We start from the raw sequence: 21,961 nt of genomic DNA on the forward strand, positions 1-21,961 counted from the left end.
GCAGGGCCGGCCTGATGCATCTGAGGTGACGGAATAGACCGCTTGGAACTGGGTGCTCGGGGGGAGCTCTGCACGTCCTTGGACTCCGGGGTGCCAGACGCCTGCCATTTGGACTGCTGACCAGGTCACACTCAGAATGGTGGTTCTACGACCACTCGTACCCTGGGCTGGTACTATTCCTGCTGCCTGTCTGCAGGAAGTCATTCCTTCAGTAGGGATCAAGTTTTGGACACTGGGCCCCCAAGAGGCTGGCTTTTATTTTAGAACACAAGGAGTTTTTTCCCCAGGGGCTCACCTCTGCTCCATCTTGTTGTCCAGTGGGTTGGTTGAGATGCGCTTATTAATTATTGATAACCTTCTTGATTTTTAAAGTGTACTTGCCTTTAGCGAGGGTGGTTTGTAAAAGCATGTCATTACTTTAAAACACACGCCAAGGAGAGACTTCACTACATTGACCCACTGAAAGTGAAGGTAATGTACAAAAAATACTTTAATGTATTATAACATCTTACAATACAACAGACCAGTAGTCAAGAGCATCATATATGGAGAAAAAAAATACATATTTACATATATTTCTCTAAAATTAAGAATGTCCTAAATATACTCAAGAAAAAACCTTAAAATCTTATTGCATGATTAGTCTTCAACTAATCGCAGTGAATGAAACAGTCCTTTCAACAGAAGAGCAGCCTGCGGGATGAATTATTGCCTGATGGAGCCTCATTGAGAATTTGTCCGCCTGTTTTAGTATCATGATTCTCGTTACTGATCCAACAACGAGACTCCAAACTCCAGATTGTCATAGAATAGGAGCTGACATTTCAGATGATTCAGCCAAATGATCTCATTCATCTTCAAACTTAAACAGGCAACTTTCATAGCATTTATCACTAAATAACAGAGATGGTTCATCCTTTCTAAACCAGTACGCTGTTACTAATGTCTGATCTTTCTAGGTTTCTTAAGACAAGATTCTATTCATAGTATCACAAGCCAAACTAAGCAATAATTGAAAGCACCACAAAATACTTGCCTTTAACACTTACATTGAGATACCTCACTTAAATTACCTTTTATTTTCCTAATAAAAAGGAATATGTCTCACAAAGCTGATACACATATTTAAAAACAGAAACTATAAAGCAAAATGTTATATAATCCAAACTTGAATTTTACTCTAATGATAAATGTCCTGACTTCTCCCACTTAAGAAAAATGAACATTTGAATATTTTAAACATGAAGGCTTTGAAAATTCTCTCAGTGCATAAGAAAGGGGGTTGTGGTGTAAAAACAGCTGGAAAGTGCATTTAAAATAGCTTATTTGTTTTTCTCTTTTTCTGATTTTTGTTCATTTTTGTATTTTTTTTGTTTTTTTCTCTTTATATATATATATATTTTTTTTTTTCTCAAGTGTAGTGTTTTGTTTTATACTTCCCTTTAGAGAAAGAGAAATGCAGTTTCCCTCAGCTCGAGAGAAATTCACTTCAACTCAGAGGATTTGGGCTTCAGATTCAGATTTTGTCTCAAATTATAATGATTGAGCATCTACTGGATACCACACAATGTCTTCTGTGCTTTCACATATGTGCCCTTTCTCTGTGGAATAATGGAATGGTCAGCAAAGTAAACTCATGTTAAGTAAGAAACAAAAAACCTGTTTTATGGTTATCTGATTATATTAAGGTCGTCATGGTTTAGATACTATCAAGACCCACAGAGGAAAAATACTTTCTAATTCTTTTTTTTTTCTTAAAAACATAAAATAAAATGGAAACTACGTGACAACAATTCTATCACAGAAGACATATTTCAGTTGAATTACAGTGATTTAAAATTTGAAGTAGGAATATCTTTTCTGGGAAAAAAAAAAAATCACATAAACCACTTTCAAAATCACCAAGTGTTGAAAAAAGATTCTGAAGCGGAATTTCTGCATGGCTGCATAGCGGAATCAGGCAACATTTAAATGCCACCTAGTGGCCAACTCTGGAACTGCAGCTGGATTACAAGAGTTCTTTGAGCAAAAAATTGTCCATGATTTTGCTTTTGTAAAACAGTGATAGGAACTTATTATTTCCCAGGAAATGGTATACTGTCTAGGTTGCATGAACAAACTGAATGTGGTATTTCCAAGAAGGGAATTTTTTTTCTTGACCCAATTCAAGTGACATGTTCCCTTAAGCTCTTTCTTAGCCTAGCAAAGGAAGGCTCTGGATCTTATATTGACCTAGATTACATTCTTATTTCAAGTGATTCAGAGTTAAATGGGAAATATTATATTGTGCCACAGCTTCATTTACAGAAAATTCTGGTTCATCCTACACTCTTCGCCACACCCTTTGCTCCACCTTCGCCTGCTGCTTTTGCAGATGAGTTCATGCCAGTCCAGGAACGTGTCGCTTTTCAGGGACACGGGGACAACCAAGCAAGTAAACTCATATGCTGTTGCTTGACAGACTCAGCAGATTCACACAGCAACCCAAGCCCTGACCCCATGTCAACGTCCTCACTAAATTTAAAGCACACCTTGGTTTTGTTAAGAATCTTGGAAGAGAAAGGGGAGCAGCAGAGATCACTCACATTCCTGGAATAGCCAGCGTGGGTCAGGGCCATGCAGAGCCCCGGGGAGATGAGTTATCTCCTTCTAGGCACTTATCAAAGCCTGGTAAGATGAGCATTTCTTATTCTTTGAAACATGTGTGGACTATTTCTAAACTTCTGGGTAAAAAGCCCAAGATTGCAGTGATATGAAGGCCGAAAAGGAAAGAGCCTCACCGCAAGCAGAAATAATCGGGGGAGATAATTTGTAATTTTTCCATATGGGAAAATAACTATCAAATGAAAGGACTAGAAAAATAACTTCAAAATGGAAATATAGGAGTCAGTAAATACTACTCAAAAATTAAATCCATAATAAGCTAATTAACTAAAGTTGATGGTCTTGCGTGTTCTAAGGATTTCAATTTTCCCAGTTATTTATCTGTTCAGTTACCACAGGCAATCAGATTCCACGTGCGACGGAAAATCGAATTTGGGGCCGCTGGCAGTGCCTACGGGAAGCAGGGCAGCCACGCGCTGAGTGCCAGGGCGGTCCCCACAGATGGGCTGAAGGCTGTTCAGCCTTCAGCTTTACCAGTCCAGCTTCAGGTCCGCCTTGCTCCATACGTATTTCCCTCCTCGCTTGAGAAACATCTTTTCATCAAAGCCGCTGAATTTTATAGCTTCTTCTACGCCAACATCCAGGATGGACGTGGAAGGATCCTTCCGCCCGTTTCTGCAGTTCACGAAGCGCATCTAGGAAATTCATGACAGAAATTGGGATATTTCCTGTAAAACTCAATTCGGGGGATCAACTCAAAATGACTTTTGATGTTCCAATCATTTCAACAGATGTTTGTGGAGAGCTGTGAACCAGATGCTTCACTGGGGGCGTTGAACTCTGGGGACACCATCTCTGTACTCAGCCAGCTCCCATCACCCACGTGAACACCTGAGACCAGGTAAGGGCATGATAAACAGAATTATATACACGTGCCTGTCCCTCCACTGGGGGGCGGGGTAATCAGGAAAGGTTTCCAAAATGTGTTGCCATCTAAGTTATGTTTTGAAATTGTAAGCTAGAGAGAACAATATCGTAAAAGCCCAGAAGCGTGAAACAGTACAGTGAGTTTGGGAAATTTCAGGTAGATGATATTCCTGGAGTGAAAACTGTGTGTGCAGGAATTTAAAAAGAAAAAGTGTAAATAAAAAACAAAGTGTAAAAGCTTCTTTTAAGAAAGGGAGATAGCATGGTAAGAAAGGTGATACAGAGGCGGGCAGGTCCCACATCAAGAAGAGTAGCACATGCCCTGCTAAGGGTTTGGTTTTTATCCTAGATTAAGCATCTTACAGACAGGAACCAGATCTTCACACCTCTGTGACCTACCATGGCACACAGCATTTTGTAGTAACACTTGTTGAATCAAAATATTCTTAGATTGCCAAAAGTAAATTTTGTTCCTACTCTATTTATTCCAACTGTAAAGAAACCAGAGAGTTTGTGGAGGAACATTGGTCAAAATCCCCAGCCAAAAAAAAAATCCCCAGCCAGTCATGGTACTCCAAAAATAAATTCTGTTTGACTTTTCCTCTCTACCTTGAACCCATAAACTGAACATTTTTGTTACCACCTTTTCCCCTCTGTTCCTTAAAGAAAGCACATATTGACAACAAATGAATGACTGTGAATCATCACTATTTAACTTGAAAATAATAAAATATCAAAAGTCACAGCAAGCATTTCTCGAAACACCAAATTCAGTTTAAATATGGAAAAGCCATGGTTCTTGTTGGAGCTCATTTCTTAAAAACAGATCTTTGAATGGAATTATTTGTCCAGTGCTAGAAATATTGGCAAAAGTTTATGAATTGGGACAGAAAAAGAAAAGAAAAAGACACAAGGAAAGGGAGAAGTGATTTGTTTTTCAGTTTGGAGAAAGATGGCATATCTCTTCCTTTGGAAGGCAGTGGGGTAGGAAGGTACCAGTGGCTTTTGGAGAGGAACTGTAACCTCTTCCCTGCAAAGCCAAGAGCTATCTGTCAGAGGACAAGCTGGCAGCATCTGAGGTATTAAAGGCAATAACGTCAAGTGTGACATGTCCTTCCTGCAAAGATCACTGGGTGCCCCTTGACCAGAGAACCCAGCCGAAGATGGCATAACAAAGGACACTGCTTTGTGTGATGTCAGCTCTGTGCGACATCCATGGATCCATAGCCATAGGGAAAAGACCATCGAGTGCGGGTGTGTGCAAACACTGGGATCAGATGCAAGCCAATGCCTGCCCAAGCCCTTAGCTCAGAGATGGACACAGCGAAGTAAGGGCTCTATAATAGTAATGTTAGTCAGTGACAATAAAAATATGAAATGCTGGCCAGAAAGAATGAATATGGACTAAATGGTTATGCTGATTATAACTCAACCCTGACCTTGCTGCTTAATGAATTTTTAAGGGATCATTTTATAATGCATTAGACATACTCACATATTCATCCAGAATAAGGTAGGAATCTCTCATCTGCAAGGCAGAAATCACATACCAACTTAGTTTCAAGCATATTTTTCAGTATGTACGCTCAACTGTCTATCTTACCGCGTTTGTGCGTTTGTGCTTTATTATTTCTGGAGGCCACGTTTCTTAAATCTCTTGAGTGTCTTTAGATGCGTCCCTTACAAGGTGAGCCATCTGCCAGTGCCCCATACCCACCTAACACTCATCTCCGAGCCATCTGTTTGTGTCCATTCGGATTCTAGCAGATTCTAGCAGGCTGGCTTCTGCCCCATGCTGGAAGGGTCACATGCCACTCTGAAAGCTCCTCTGACAGTGAAACCCCCAGGCTAATTTCCTCCAGCTCTGGGGAGCCCTGTCCTTCATTGTTCAATATTCCCTGTGTCCGCCATGCCTCTGATGGACCGCCTTTTCAGTGAATAAAGCAGAATCCCTTTACTGCTATTACCTGGGAGCTTATCTGAGGATTTTAATATTACTTACATTACTTGTAACTAGTTATGCCTTCTATAGGTATATAGAGAGTGTGCCTACACTCTCATAGGAAGGTATACCCTCTATACGTACCCCATAGAGGTAGGAGTCTGCAAACATTTTTCTGTAAAGGGCCAGAGAGTAAATATTTTCAGCCTCATAGACCATGTGGTCTCTGTGGCAACTAAAAGCCACTGTGGACAATGCTTAGAGAGGAAGCATGGCTGTGTTCCACTGAAACCTTCCTTATCGACCTTGAAATTGCATTTTGTATACTTTTCATGAGTCACAGATGTCATTCTTGTTTTGATTTTTTTTCCAACCGTTCTTGCCTTGCATTCTGGGTTTGTCTCACGGGCTGTAGTTTGCCCACTCCTCCTGTGCATGGCCAGTTTGGGACCTTGTTCCTGAATGTCTGGAGGTGGGCCAGGCATCAGCATCACCTGGGAGCTGGTTAAAATGCTGAATCATGGGTCCACCTAAGACCTGCTTGCTGGTTTGCAAACTTGGGAGTTCCCTGGGGGAAACCTTACCCACGGCAGAGGTAAAGTGAGCTGACCCCACCTATGTCAGAGGCAGAGTTCACCGACCTCATCTACATAAGAGGCATGGTTAGCTGACCTCACCTACATTGGAGATAAAGTTAGCTGAGCTCACCTATGTCAGAGATATAGTTAACTGACTTCACCTCCATCAGGTAGAGTTAGCTGACCTCACTTACATGAGAGGCAGGGTTCGCTGACTTCACCTATGTCAGAGGTGAAGTGAGCTGACCTCACCAATGCAAGGGAACCGACACACAAAGCTTGTCTTGGGTGACCTGCAAGACAAGAAGGCCTCAGCACCCTCTGCTAGTCTTAAAAGTTTATAGAGAAGCCTGAGCTGGGTTCAGTCACATGGGCCATCCAGATGGTCTCACCGTGGGAGGGTACGTCCTGAAGACAGAGGAGGGGTTAGGAGCCTCCACTTGCCCCAGTCCAGCTCTGGGTCAAATAGTGGTCACCTCCTCTCAATAACTTCCCCAACCCTGCTGACTCTAAATCTGCATTTTAGCAAGACCCTGCCTGGGGGGCGGGGTCTGTACAATGAAGTTTGAAATGAACTGACTAGTAAGCTTCTCAGGCTTTGGAGTTATCCAAACCCCAGTTTGTCCCTTGCTGGGCTCTAAGGGAGGTGAGTTAACTCTGCCTCTGACATGGGTTAGGTCAGCTAACTCTACCTCTGTCACAGGCGAGGTCAGCTAACTTCACCTCTGACACAGATGATGTCAGTTAATATACCTCTGACATAGATGAGGTCAGTTAACTGTACCTCTGACACAGATGAGGTCAGCTAACCATGCCTCTCATGTAGGTGAGATCAGCTCACTTTACCTCTGACATGAGTGAGGTCAGCTAACCCTTTCTGTCATGTAGGTGAGGGCAGTTAACCCTATGACTCAGCCTCAGAGTTTCTAAAACGGGGGTAATATTTCTGGCTCATGAAGCCTCTGTGAAGTGCTCAAAAAGCAGTAATTTATGACATATTTTCTTTGATCTCACATTACCTATGTAATTAAGGCAAATTTTAAAAAGTCAAATAAAATAGTGTATAGATATGAGTATTCTCCTCTGTTCTCTGGCTTCTTTTCAAAAGCTGCTCTGACCCCATTCAGGAATTTTTTTATTCGTACTCTGGTCAACATTACTCAGAAGTCTGAAGTATAAGGAATGAATCCTTGTTCTCAAATTTCTAATATGATGTAAACATATGAGGGAGAGATTTTGCTGCATGTATCTTTTTTGGCAGAAGATGGGGAAAGTTTTGATTTCTAAATACTTTAAAAATAATAAAACTACCTATTTAGAAAAATTTAAAGTCCAAACAGTTATCAGGGTAAACAAGAATGACTGATAATCCCATTATCCCAAGATGACCATGGGATGTGTACATACACACAGTTTTTGCACATTAGGATTAAAGGTCAAATGAATTTTGCCTATAGTTCCTCATTTGTACCTAATATCATATCATGCAAATTTATCCTTGTTCCCTAATATTCTTTGAAATAGGTTATATAGTCAGTATAACATTCCATACAGGGAACATGAGCTTACCTGTTCTCTGTATGTTGAATATCAGGCTACCTTCAATTTTTTACTCCTGTTCCTAACACTGCAGTAATGTAGCTTTGAATAAGTTCTTTTTTCTTTACCTTCTGAGAACACACTGATTATTTACTCTGTCTCTGATAACACCTGGAAGCTCCAAACTGTAGACGTGCTTTGGCTGACCCTGTTTAAACTACATGATACATACATTTGGACTAACAGGATGGATCCAATTTTTCACATTGGAAACCTAAAGATCTAGTGAAACTTCCACCTCAGCCCTGAGACTACTCCCATCCGTCCACGCAAACCCTCCAAAGCCACAGTGTGTGCAGCCCTTGGTGGAGACACTTTCCTGTTTGGAGCTAAATGTGTGATGGGGAACAAAACAACATTTGCTTCATACAACCTTCTGGTTAGACTCGGGCACCAGGCAGGGCACGTCTTTGTGGCGGTCCAAGAACGCTTCAAACTCTTCATCACTTATCACAAACGGTTCTGCTTCTCTCAGAGCATCTTCTCCAGAATTCTCACCTTCAATTATGAGGCACTGGAAGACCTGAAACACAAGTGTGGTGTTGGCTTTGTGAAGAGCTTTCCATCTCTTTTTGCCCCAAATCTCATTTCTCCCTGAACCTCTCCTGAGCAAAGAAGACTCCTCCAACTAGGGAACATTCTAGAAAGACACTGCTCTGGGGAAATGAGAACATGCCCTGAAATGTAGGGATATGGTACTAGAAGCCCAAACATTCCCAAAATATACATTTTTAAAAACTGATCTAGATTACATTTGATCTAGTCTTAGAACCTAATATTTTCAGACTACAAAATAATGGTTGCCTGCAAGCCCAGGGCCTCCCGCGGAGGAGGCTGCCTGGGGGACCAGGTTCTGAACCACGTGAGCAATTGCATAACAGTTGACACCTGATCCAGGTTTACATCAACTTGCATCCTGCAGACCTCAGTGATCTGATGCAAAAACTGTTTTCTAAATGGACAGCAGCTAATCCTCTCCCTCCAAAAAAAGTCAGAATTTTGAAAAGGCAATTCTGGAGTGAATCAGGCAAGTGGAAGCCAGAGTAGGGATCGAAAGATTGGAGAAAAGAGATAGAGAACAAGTGACAAGGAGCCATGAGCAAACCAAAGCTATGAGAAAAAATATATATAATATGTATTTATAATATATAAGTATAGTACATGAGTGATGACTGGCAGGGGGCTCTAGAAGGGAAATCTAAGAGCTTAGAGCTTAGCCCTCTGGCTCTCCTCTGACACCTCCACACAGTGGGTCATAGCCTGGGGTCTTCCCATCACACCTGTTTCTGTAGCTGTTTTCAGTTCCTCCTGGACCTGGGAGAGTGGCTGATATTCCAGCTTACTTACATATATAACCAAATATCAAGCTCAACATACAAATTAAAACTTTTTAAAGTAAGAAACATTTCTTGTTTCCCATAACCCATTTCCACATGTTACAGGATAACCTCAGGAAAATAATACATTAATCCCGTTCCCATCTCCACAACCCTTCTCTGAATGCTAACGTGGGATTAACAGCACATCCCAGGCAGCTTAGATAGGAAAGGTTTTCTTGGTGTCTAGACAGGAATTCCTTCCCTAGGTCTTCCCTACCTGTGGAAATTCTGTCCCTCTGTCCAAGCAGGAGCCAAATACCTCCTCCTACACGAAGTCTTCCTGGCTCTTTGGCAGAAATAAACCTTGCCTGTTTCACCTTGCCACATTATCCCAGCACACATAGCTTTATATTACAAGAGTTTTCTTTAACTCTTTTACTTGCTAGAATTGAATTCTACATCTTATCTTTAGTTGCATTAGTCTGGGGTTCAGGCACAGACTTTGGATACCTGCATAGCAATCATCGGGGCAGCTTGTTAAGAATACGTATTCACACAAACCCTCCGGCTAATCTGTTTCAGGATAGTGGGTATAGGATGAGGCCCAAGAAGCTGATTTGAAACAGTTCCCTGAGTTCATTCTGAAGAACATCCAGGGGCAGAAACCTTCAGCTTATAATGCTTTGTAAGCATCTGTGCATGGTGGGTGCTGTAAGTCACTGTGAACTGGCTTACGAGTATTTGAACCTTAGACTTTTTAGTAGCTGATAGTGGGGCTAAGCCCTAAAGCACACATCTGGGTGAAGGAATCTTGGGAATGAATTTTGCTACCACTTGGGGATGGCCTTTCTCCTAATAGCTTCTAATAATTCTACGAAAAATGAAGTAACAGAATTTATGAAGAACACATGCCCATTTATAAATAGGCCAAGAGCTTTTAAGACAAATCAGTCTTATTATTTTAATAAACACATACGAGTTAGACTTCCTATGAACATATTCTTCAGAGTATCTCCAAGCACTTCTCATATTCTTTTATATTTACTTTCACAATTTCCCAGAAGGAAATCAGTTATAAGGGGGAAATTGAGGCAAAGAGAATGTAAGTAGTTAACATTTAGCAGAGCTGAAAGAAGGACCAAGGGCCTGCTTTCCCAACTGGCTTTCTGAGTCCATAGTTCTCTGTATCCTTATCATTTCGGGTTTTGCCGAAGTAAGCCTCTCCTGACCGTTCTCTTAATTACAACCAGCAAAAGCAACTCGGTACGTACCTTCCAGCGGATGGGGTTCAGGGCTTTAATCTGTTCCGTCATGTCCTCATCCACATTGAATCAATTGATGACAGAATTTATCTTGAAGGCCACTCTGTAATCTTTGCACCACGTCCTCAATTTGTGGAGATTTTCCACGTGGTTCTTGTTTCCTTGACCACGGCCAATAAGGACATTGACCTGCTCGTCAAAGCTGTCGCAGGAGATGGCGAGAATGTCCAAATATTCCCCTGAGGGAAAACCATCACCATTAGGCTTTTCCATCCAAGGATGCAGACACAGGCCTTTAAGCCAGAGGTGGAGAATTGGAGCCTTATGGACCACATAGGTAGACATAAACGTTCTGTTTGTTCCTCCAGACATCTAAAAATATTTCAAATTGTTTGCAACTATTTTTGGGGGGATAGATTTAACATAGAATGTAGATTTATGGTGTATCTTTAATAATTTGAGCATATGGCAGCACTAACCTTGAACTCCCATATAGGACCAGGATCAACGGAAGTTCATAAATGACTGTCCACGTGTCCACTATTAATAGTCCTTACACTTTCTTTTTGTCTCCCTACTGCTAATGATCCTTTTTCTTATGCACTTCCAAATTCACTAATTGCACCACCTCTCCCGTACAACATTTGAGCTTTTGACCCAAAGGTGCAGCAACCCTCCTGGTCCCTACTCTTTACACCATATTGCCAGCATGTAGAGCCATCCTGGAGAGAGCACGCTGCCCTGGGGACACAGACAGCAAACCCAACCAGTTCTTCTCTGATCACACAGCTCCCTAACCCTGTCTTACTGCTCGGAATCTGGTTCCCAAAGCTTACTTTTGAACTTCTGAACCCCCTCTTTCACTGAGTGGCTCCCTTCACGGTCATTTTGATGTTGACTCATTGCCCTGTGGTCTTCCTGTTAACCTTCCTCAGGTGGGCTGTCTACCCACATCCACACCCAGATCCACATCCATTTCTTCATCATCTTGGAAGGAGGATTTCATCAGAGATCTCCTGTGAGTGTCCTCAACAGATCACAAGTGCAACTACCCTTTGGATGATTTCAAGGCTCAAACAACTTACACAAAGCAAAGCACACTCTAAGAGTTCAGTTAGAACTGTTTCCCAAAATGATAGTAGTAATAATAGCTAACATTTTTCAAGTGCCTCCTAAATTCCAGGTACTGCTCTCTGAATATTAACATCTATGTAAAACTTAGCTTCCCAGTCTTAGGACCAGGGGTTTGTAACCCTGGGTCGTATAATGGAATCCCTCGGAGCACCCCAACTTGGCCTGTCCACATACCACGAGGCTCTGATATAATCAGTCTGGAGTCCAGTCCCAGTACAGATATTTTATAAAGTTCCTCAGTAGCCAAATATGCAGCCAAAGGTGAGAACGGCTGTTCTAGTCTAATCACTTAATTTGTACACGAGACTACTAAAATAGAGTTATTTCCGAAAAGACTTTAAAAATTAAACATGAATAGCAAACGATAAGGTCAGGGCTTGCAAAACTGTACACTGCGTTAATTCTCCCCACTAGCGGCTCAGCTAAAACTAGCTACGCTGATAATGGACGGAAGAGTTCTGGGGCTAGTCTGTTCTGTTATCTGCCTTGCCATACTTGTTGACTTAGAGCCCTACCAGCTTGAAAAGAGATTAGAGTAAGCCCACTTGTTTCCTCCTCCCTTTGGATCCCCAGCAGGCCTGGCCAAAAGCCCGGGATGGAGGGAAATAGAGCAACAGACAGTGACAGAGGCGGCCGTCCCGTGCCACGCGAGGCTCTCACCGTAGTTCTGGAGCCACCTCTCCCGGATCAGGCTCCCGTTGCTCACTATGCTCACGCTGGGCAGTTGCAGCTCCTGTTTGCAGAACTTCACCAGCTGGCCAAGGTATTTGCCCGGTCGTGGAGGAATGGCTCTCCACCGGAGAAGTTGATCTTTTCCATACCTGGGACAGACAGAGCGCGGCTTTTCCTTCTAGTTTTCCACTTCATCAACATCCATTATTATTTTAATGGCAAAAGTAGTATTTTCTCAATGTAATAGAATGAGATGAGAGAAAAGTGGCACTAGGACGTACGCCCAAGCTCCAAAGCCTTTGATCTTTCTAAGTGTGCAGGGTCGCCCTCCATCCTAGCTTTCCCAGGACAGTCCCGGTTTATGGAGGACCAAATCTCATCAGTTAGTTTTTCTAGCTCCCTCTTGTACTCTCAGATGTTTCTACAATGGGGCGGTGGTAAATTATAACACCTCACTATTTATAAGCTAACATGCTAGGAGGTGGCTTGTATGATGAGCATTATTATCCAATAAAAATACGATTCCCTAAAAGTGTGGTTAAATAGGGGCACATAACTAGAGAAAGTGAAACAGTGTATTGGCCAGTGGTGTAGCCCGTGAGGAGTTTGAGGATTAGGTTAGAGGTGATGAAAGAATGAGAAAACTGAACAAACAGGATGTAGAGATGTTGCTAAGAGCTTAGACGAGGAGCAATTAATTCACAGTGGTGCCAACATACAAGCCATCCTGTCACAGCACGGATCAATAGCTGATGCTCATAATGCTTGAGTTCTATTCAGTCTGTTCTGTTCAAAAGCCAAAGAGGTGGGCTTCCCTGGTGACGCAGTGGTTAAGAATCTACCTGCCAGTTCAGGGGACAAGGGTTCGACCCCTGGTCTGGGAAGATCTCAGATACCGCGGAGCAACTGAGCCTGTGCACCACAACTACTGAGCCCGCACACCTAGAGCCTGTGCTCCACAACAAGAGAAGCCACTGCAATGAGAAGCCTGTGCACTGCAATGAAGAGTAGCCCCCCTCGCTGCAACTAGAGAAAGCCCGCGCGCAGCAACAAAGACACAACTCAGCCAAAAAAAAAAAAAAAAACAAAAAACCCAAAGAAGTAAATAATATATTTTAGAAGCATCTTCAGCCAGAGCAGTAATTTTAAATGTAATGTACTTTTATTGTTTAAATTTAAAAATAAATTTAAAATTTTAATAGCTACCAAAATAGATTTTCCTCTATTTGCCAGAAATCTTACTTACAGGACACATCACCCATGCTATACCTTAACCATTTTAACTAACTTTGGTTTTATTTACTTAAAACTGAGAGGTCATGATATAAAAGTATTAATTATAACTGTAATAGTTTATACTCTATTAAAAAACATATGAGCATTTATTTATTTGTGCCTTGTAACAACTTTTTAAGGTTGATATATGAGTTATCACTATTGTCTGTATTTTAAAGAATATTAAACTGATATTCAGAAAGTTAAATGTCTTGACACATTGTTTAAGTGCTAGAGCAGGAACTCAAATCCTGGCCGTGTGAATCAAGAGGCTAAGTTTGTTCCATAACCCCACACCTCTCTTCATTTGTTCATTCATGCACTAATTCATCCATTCAAAAACATTCATTAGATTCCTATTACCTTCTAGATACTTTGCTAGGCAGTAAGATAAGCAGAATGTTAGGTTTCAATCTTGGAACTCAAACTCTTTGGGGACCCAGATATTAAAAACAAAACACAAGATCACAATTTTAAATATGCTGCAGTAGGCACTTAGGTTGCTTCCATCCCTTGGCAATGTAAATAATGCTGCTATGAACATTGGGGTGCATGTATCTCTTCAAATTAGTGTTTTTACTTCTTTCTGATATATATCCAGAAGTGAAATTGTTGGGCCATATGGTAATTCTATTTTTAGTTTTTTAAGGAACCTCCATACTGTTCTCCACAGTGTCTGTACCAATTTACATTCCCACCAACAGTGTACGAGGGTTCCCTTGTCTCCACACCTTCTCCAGCATTTGTTATTTGTGGACTTTTTGATGATGGCTATTCTGACTGGTGTGAGGTGATACCTCATTGTGGTTTTGATTTGCATTTCCTGGATGATTAGTGGTGTTGAGCATCTTTTCAAGTGTGCCTGTTGGCCATCTGCATTTCTTCTTTGGGAAATTTCTATTCAGTTCTGCCCATTTTTTAACTGGGTTGTTTGTTTTTTGATGTTCAGTTGTCTCAGCTATTTATGTATGTTGGCTACTAACCCTCTATCGGTCATATCATTTGCAAATATCTTCTCCCACTCAATAGGTTGTCTTTTCATTTTGTCAATGGTTTTCTTTGCTGCGCAAAAGCTTTTATATTTTTTTAAAAGTGTCCATCAATAGACGAACGGATAAAGGAGATGTGGTGTATATACACAAAGGAATGCTAATCAGCCATAAAGAATAATGACATTTTGCCATTTGCAGCAACATGGATGGACTTGGAGGGCACTAGGTTAAGTGAAATAAGTCAGACAAATATTGTATAATATCATTTATGTGTGGAATCTAAAATAACGCAACAAACTAGTGAATAAAACAAAAAAGAATCAAACTCACAGATATAGAGAACAAACTAGTGATTACCAGTTGGGGGAGGGAAGCGGGGAGGGGCAAGATAGGGCTAGGGAGAAAAAGGGTTATAATTAGGATTATATGAAATCATGTGTGTGAAACTTTTGAAAACTGTAAAGCATTATAGGATTTAAAGAATCATTCAAGTAAAAAAATAAAATAAATAAAACATGCTATAATACATGCATTTGTAACAAATGCCATGGGATCACAAAGGAAGGTGAGAGGGCATTCATTCTGCATGACGAGGACCAGGGATAATTCTAAGGAGCTTTGAAAGTTCACCAACAGAGACTGAGGTGACAAGCGTTCCAGGAAGAGAGAACAGTGCGATCACAGGCTCCACGATGCAGGTGTTGTGGGAGAACTGTGTCACATGATGTGTCCACAGCTTGGGGCCCTTCAGGAATTGGGGTGAAGGATGGCAACACTGAGCTTGAAGCCTGTGCTGACAAGTTTGGGCTGGGAAGCCATGCAAGAGAGCTAAGTGGGGAGTTAGCCATCAAAATATGTATTTTAGTAAGATAACGTGCTTTCAGAGGGGACCCAGAGACAATGAGATGAATTGCAGCAGTCCTGGTGAGAAATAATGAGACCCTGAACCAGACCCCAATGGGAACGGCAAGGTGGGTCAGGCATTGGATGAGCTGTGGATGACTGGGCAGGCGTATGGGAAGCAAAATGAGTCCGATCCAGTAAAGTGCAAGCCTATGATCTCACCGTATCAAGCACAAAATCCGGCAAAACTAGTGTGTGTGTTAGAGTAAGAGCTAGTGGCTATCCTGGGCAGGAAGGGCAAGGGCTGAATGGAGCATGCACTTTGGATGCCCTGCTGTTTTCTGCCTAGTGTTGTGTGCTGTTTACCTGGGTGTGTGCAGGTCTGTGCAAATGTATGTTACATGTCTGTAAAAAAGGCAAGCAAGTTGGGGCTTCCCTGGTGGCACAGTGGTTAAGAATCTGCCTGCTAATGCAGGGGACACGGGTTCGAGCCCTGGTCTGGGAGGATCCCACGTGCCACGGAGCAACTAGGCCTGTGAGCCACAACTACTGAGGCTGCGCGTCTGGAGCCTGTGCTCCACAACAAGAGAGGCCGCGATAGTGAGAGGCCCACGCACCACGATGAAGAGTGGCCCCCGCTTGCCGCAGCTAGAGAAAGCCCTCGCACAGAAACGAAGACTTAACACAGCAAAAATACATAAATAAATTACTAAAAAAAAAAGCAAGCAAGTTGAGAAAAAAGTTGGCCATGTGGCTGAACTTGCTCTAGGGAAGACAGGAGGGCAGATCTGGAGCGGAAGATGTCACCGTAGAACTGGACAGGCTGGGGTCTCTCTGATATGCCTTCGAGTTACTGACGTGGTGACACTGAGTGAGAGTCTCCAGAGCAAAGTCATTGCCTTATTTGAGTCGTAAATAGTTTCTCTAAAGTTTCATAGTAAGAACAGGCAAATAATCCAAAATCAAAGATTCAGCTATTGCGTTTCTTAAGTCAAAGTGTTTGTATTTGTTTGCAACCTTCCTCATTAACTGTTTCTGGGAAACCCCAAGTGCTTCGGGCCGACTCAGAGTGCAGCACGACCTTCCCGACCTGCCTCGTTCCGCGGGCTGGGCGGACCGGGACCCGGCAGGTGCAGGCGCGGCTCGCTTAGCTTAGCAGCGTCAGGAGGATGGGTTTGCTCCACTTACCCCCAGGTCAGCCGACTCCGCAGGCTGGGAAGGCCTAGACACCCATCCCCAAATTCACCTCCACATCCTCTGGAGGGAGGGCATCCTCCCTGTGCTGTGGGAACCGCTAGGATTCTGGGGGAACCGTCCAGCCCATGCGCGCTCCCAGCCCCCTCCTGTCAGCCAGCCACGTACCAGCTGAGCCCCTGATCTCGTACTGGGTCCGGACTCACCCGCTTCCTTCAGCAGCAGCAAGCCTCTCTTGGCCTCCGCCAGCGGCAGCACGAAGGACGTTTTGGCCGTGTGGAAGCAGAAGCCACACTTGTAATTGCACTGGCGGGTGAAGTGATAATTTACGCTGGTGGGGGTGATGGGCAGATCGCGGTCCTCTTCGTCTTCCCTGCTGGGCTTCCTTGGTTTTCTCCTGCCCCGCTGCTGCTGGCTCTTCTTGCCCCCTGCCAGCCAGCCTGCTGCCCTGAGCCGGGGAACAGGGTCCCCAGGCTGCTCCACATGGAGCACGAAGGCGCTCAGCAGCTTGAGAGTGAATGACACGGGTACCAGCATCCACATGGTGGCCAGGTTCCCTGAGGCCGCCCTGCAGCTGCAGGCTCACTTTACATGTGCCCGGCAACCTGTCACACGGGGAGCAGGGACACCCCTTCCTTGACTAACTCTCAGCTGAGCACAAGTCTGGATTTCTCTTTTCATGAAAATGAAAGTTGGAACAGGGCCAAGACTGAAGGCTCAAGACTAAGACTGACATCTGCTTTCCCTGCCCCGCTGCTTCCCCCGCCTATAAATAATAGGGGTATAAATAACAGCCTCCTAACTGGATACAGATGGAGAAGGTATTGATAGCTAATCTCTATCTCGATCTAGCAGTTAGCAGTAGAACTAGACAGAGACTTAGCCACGTCTGTAGCTGTTGTATTGCTTGTGCATGACATAACATGTAGAAGCTTCCACTCCAGCACCCTTCACCTGGGGGCACTCAGGTGTTTGTTAGGAGAGCCAAATAGTGAATAGAATGAATTACCCTTGGAGGATGAGACCCTACTCCATGAGCCTCAGCATCCCCTTTCAGATCACAGGCAAAACGCATAGGCAGAGCTTCCCTGGTGGCGCAGTGGTTGAGAGTCCGCCTGCCGATGCAGGGGACATGGGTTCGTGCCCCAGTCCGGGAAGATCCCACATGCCGCGGAGCGGCTGGGCCCGTGAGCCACGGCCGCTGAGCCTGCGCGTCTGGAGCCTGTGCTCCGCAACGGGAGAGGCCACAACAGTGAGAGGCCCACATACTACAAACAAACAAACAAACAAAAACAAAAAAACGCATAGGCACATAATGACACTGATGCCTGAATCTTTCTTTAGTAATTTATCTTAATGTACGCATTTTTACATGTTCAAATTTAGACATTGTATTTCCCTGCATGTCTATGCATTTCTATACCTTTTTTAATAGACAATAGGAAAATCAGATGCTTTTCTAAGATGCTTCCTTTTTTTAAAAATTGAAGTCTAGTTGATTTACAACGTTGTGTTAGTTTTAGATGTCTGCAAAGTGATTCACCTATACCTATCTATCTGCTCTTTTTCAGATTCTTTTCCATTATAGGTTATTACAAGATATTGAATATAGTTCCCTGTTCTATACAGTAGATCCTTGTTGATTGTCTATTTTATATATAGTAGTGTGTATTTGTTAATCCCAAACTCCAATTTATCCCTCCCTGCCTTTCCCCCTTTGAAAACCGTATGTTTTTTCTTCTGTCTGTGAGTCTATTTCTGTTTTGTAAATAAGTTCACTTGTATCATATTTTAGATTATACATATAAGTGATATCATATGATATTTATCTTTCTCTGTCTGACTTATTTCACTTAGTATGATAATATATAAGTCCATCCATGTTGCTGCAAATGGCATTATTTCATTCCTTTTTAGGGCTGAGTAGTATTCCATTGTATGTATATACCACATCTTTTTTGTGTGTGTCTTAGACAGTCATTTATTTATTTTATTTTTTATTTATTTTTAAAAATTTTTATTGGAGTATAGTTGCTTTACAATGTTGTGTTAGTTTCTACTGTACAGCAAAGTGAATCAGCTAGATGTATACATATATCCCCTCTTTTTTGGATTTCCTTCCCATTTAGGTCATCACAGAGCACTGAGTAGATTTCCCTGTGCTATACAGTAGGGTCTCATTAGTTATCTATTTTATACATAGTATCAGTAATATATATATATGTCAGTCCCAATCTCCCAATTCATCCCACTCACCTCCTTTTTCCATTCATCTGTCGATGGACATTTAGGTTGCTTCCATGTCTTGGCTCTTGTAAATAGTGCTGCTATGAACATTGGGGTGCATGTGCCTTTTTGAATTAGGGTTTTCTCCGGATATATGCCCAGGAGTGGAATTGCTAGATCGTATGGTCATATCCTAGATCATATCTAGTTTTTTTAGTTTTTTGAGAAACCTCCATGCTGTTTTCCATAGTGACTACACCATCCAATGTTTCTTTATGCAAATACAAGTAAGTACGAATATATATAAAGTTTACACAACATTCAGTATATAATATCCACATTCTATACTCTGGTTTTTTAAAGGAACCTCCATACTGTTCTCCATAGTGGCTGTATCAATTTACATTCCCACCAACAGTACAGGAGGGTTCCCTTGTCTCCACACCCTCTCCAGCATTTATTATTTGTAGACATTTTGATGACAGCCATTCTGACTGGTGTGAGGTGATTCCTCACTGTAGTTTTGATCTGCATTTCTCTAATAACCAAGATTCTTCTTAGTTGGCAAGAATTATTGTGTTTTTTTATTATCTATTTTCACAGTTTTCCTAGTAAGTGTTGAGATTTGTACTGAAATTTTCTATCCTTTAGCCCTCTTTAATGGGAATTGGGTTTGATCTTGAGTGTGTGGTTTTATGTTTTCATGAGACTTGTAGCAAGTTGGGATAGCCCTAGTGGTTAAGTTTATGAAACCACAAGCCTAGCTTGTCACTTACTAGCTAGGTGACTAAGTGACTTTATTTCTCTGGATCTTCAATTCCCATCTGTAAGACCAGGTATCTCAAGGGATATTTGTGAAGAGTGAGAATTCTAATTTATGTGAGTCACTTAAAACAGTGCCGGGAAAATCATTCAATTAGGGTCAGCTTTTGTTCTTCTACTCGTGTTATGTTTTGAATAGAAGCAAAGATGACTTTTATTTCACTGAGAAGGAAACTGAAAGCAAATTCAACACAATAACCAGCGTATGCTTGATGATTACCAAGCCTGCAATGAGAAATATGACTTAGTCAAAAGTATTTTATAACCTTACCATGGCCTGGCTCAATCAAGAAATACATTTTTTTTTCTAGATCACATGTGTATGAAGAAACGAAAATCAAATCAGTTTCCATTACAAATCAAATATGATTATGACAAATATGTCATAAAGGGTAACCACACAGACTTTTGAAGCCAAACATTTTAAGGTTTGAATCTTAGGTCAGCCAGTATTGTTTAATTCGGGGTAACTTTCTTTACCTGCCTGATTTTGCTAACACACCTGGGAAATATGGGTATTAATGTCTATTTCACCCAGGGCATTCTAAGGATTAAGTGACATGAAGTTTATCAAGCACGGAAAGTAGAGTTCGACATTACCAGTTAGAAACATCTAGCATGTGTATAACATTATGTACCAGGCACTGGGCTATATTTTGCAGGCACTAACTTATTTTACAGTTGGGGAAACTTATGTCACACAGGGAGTGAGGATTTGAATCGGGACTTAAACACTTGCAATACTGCTTAATAATTGATAATTACTATCACATTATTTTATTATTACTTCTTTTTTTTTTTTTTTTTTTTCTTGCGGTACGCGGGCCTCTCACTGTTGTGGCCTCTCCCGTTGCGGAGCACAGGCTCCAGACGCGCAGGCTCAGCGGCCATGGCTCACGGGCCCAGCCGCTCCGCAGCATGTGGGATCTTCCCGGACCGGGGCACGAACCCGTGTCCCCTGCATCGGCAGGCGGACTCTCAACCACTGCGCCACCAGGGAAGCCCTATTATTACTTCTTAAGTCTGTTCTATCCAGGCCAGTTTCTTTTATATTCATTCATTTGTTTATTCATTCACTTATTCACTCATTCATTCAAGGATTCTTTCTTTCCTTCCTTTCTTCTTTTCCATGGTTTATTGAGAAGCTCCTATGTATCAGATAAAATATTAATAAATATGAATAAAATAAACAAGTCCAAGTCCCTTCTGGCAAAGAGCTCACAAAAGTCAACGTCACTTTGATATCCTCTGAACATATGCTTATTCACTCAAAACCTGTCTTCCTCCATGCATCCAAGAGTAAGGCTCAAGAGAAGTAGACTTTCTTATTCAAAGTCATGGCTGACAAAGGCCAGGGAGGGATTTCTTCTCCCAACTGCTCAAGATGGGTGTGGGCTGGAGGGAGGTCAAGGCAGCCCCTTCTTGGTCTCTACCTCTCGGGAGTCAGCCATCTCTAAAGACATCTAAATGCAAACAGGTAACAGCCAAATGTCACTACCATTTTTCATTAGCCAGGGACTTTTTTCTTCAAAGACTTGCACATCCCCAGGGTACTCCCTGCTCCCTGATGTGGACCATCCTGCAGTAACATCAAACAGCGGCTGGCACACATTAGCAGATTGCAGAATCGGTTCAGTTACTTGCAATCTTCATATTATTACTTTGGTAAGTCTTTTTCTGAAGCATCTTGTGCATAAAGAAAAGTGCACAATTCATACACATACAGCAGGACAAATTTTGGACCGAACGAGCACACATGTGTAACAACCATCTTGATCAAGAAACAGAACTTTGCTCAGACCTTCGCGTGTCCAGTACCTTCCCCCAGGCCCTAAGCCCTACCTCTGCCCCAAAGATAACCATGTCCTGTTTTCTAAAACCATCCTCTAGGTTTGCCTGCTTTTGAAGATCCTGTGGACATAATAACACCTTATGTACTGCTTTCTGTATAGCTTCTTTCACTCAATGTTATATTTGTAGATTTACTCATTTTGTTGTGTCTACCAGTACTTTGTTCATTTTCATAACCATCTAGGATTTTATTGTTGGAATATACCACAATCCATTGAATTGCTCAATTATAATGAGCATTTGGACTATTTTGCTATTAGGCCATGAATTTTCTTGTACATGTCGTTTGGTCAACATAAGTATGTATCTGTGTTGGGTATACACCCAGGAACGGGATCACTGGTTCCTAAAAAATATACATATAGGGCTTCCCTGGTGGCGCAGCGGTTGAGAGTCTGCCTGCCGATGCAGGGGACACGGGTTCGTGCCCCGGTCCGGGAATATCCTACATGCCGCGGAGCGGCTGGGCCTGTGAGCCATGGCCGCTGAGCCTGTGCGTGCGGAGCCTGTGCTCCGCAACGGGAGAGGCCACAACAGGGAGAGGCCACAACAGTGAGAGGCCCGTGTATCGAAAAAAAGGAAAAAATATATATATATGTACATATATACTCCCCTTTAGTACATAGTTCCATAGAGTTTTCCAGAGTGCTGGCCCGATGTACACTCCAACCAGAGTAATGTAAGTATTGCTCCACATCTTTCTTCTCACTTGGTGCTGTCA

General features: G+C 42.4%; 1 protein-coding gene across 1 annotated transcript; it reads right to left on the reverse strand.

The window, feature by feature from the left end:
• Positions 1-345: 345 nt before the first annotated feature.
• On the reverse strand, positions 346-21,771 carry LOC149746260 (S-adenosylmethionine-dependent nucleotide dehydratase RSAD2-like). The gene is given in 7 exon segments (XM_089900847.1): positions 346-3,299; positions 5,027-5,059; positions 8,024-8,173; positions 10,241-10,470; positions 12,026-12,139; positions 12,142-12,186; positions 16,548-21,771. Coding segments are annotated over 7 exon segments (1,074 nt in total). The 5' UTR covers positions 16,885-21,771; the 3' UTR covers positions 346-3,134.
• Positions 21,772-21,961: the final 190 nt, after the last annotated feature.

The sequence above is a fragment of the Delphinapterus leucas genome, chromosome 19, assembly GCF_059928025.1.
Source record: "Delphinapterus leucas isolate spDelLeu-1000000601 "Yukka" chromosome 19, BTC_Dleu_Yukka2, whole genome shotgun sequence".
Taxonomy (NCBI): Eukaryota; Metazoa; Chordata; class Mammalia; order Artiodactyla; family Monodontidae; genus Delphinapterus; species Delphinapterus leucas.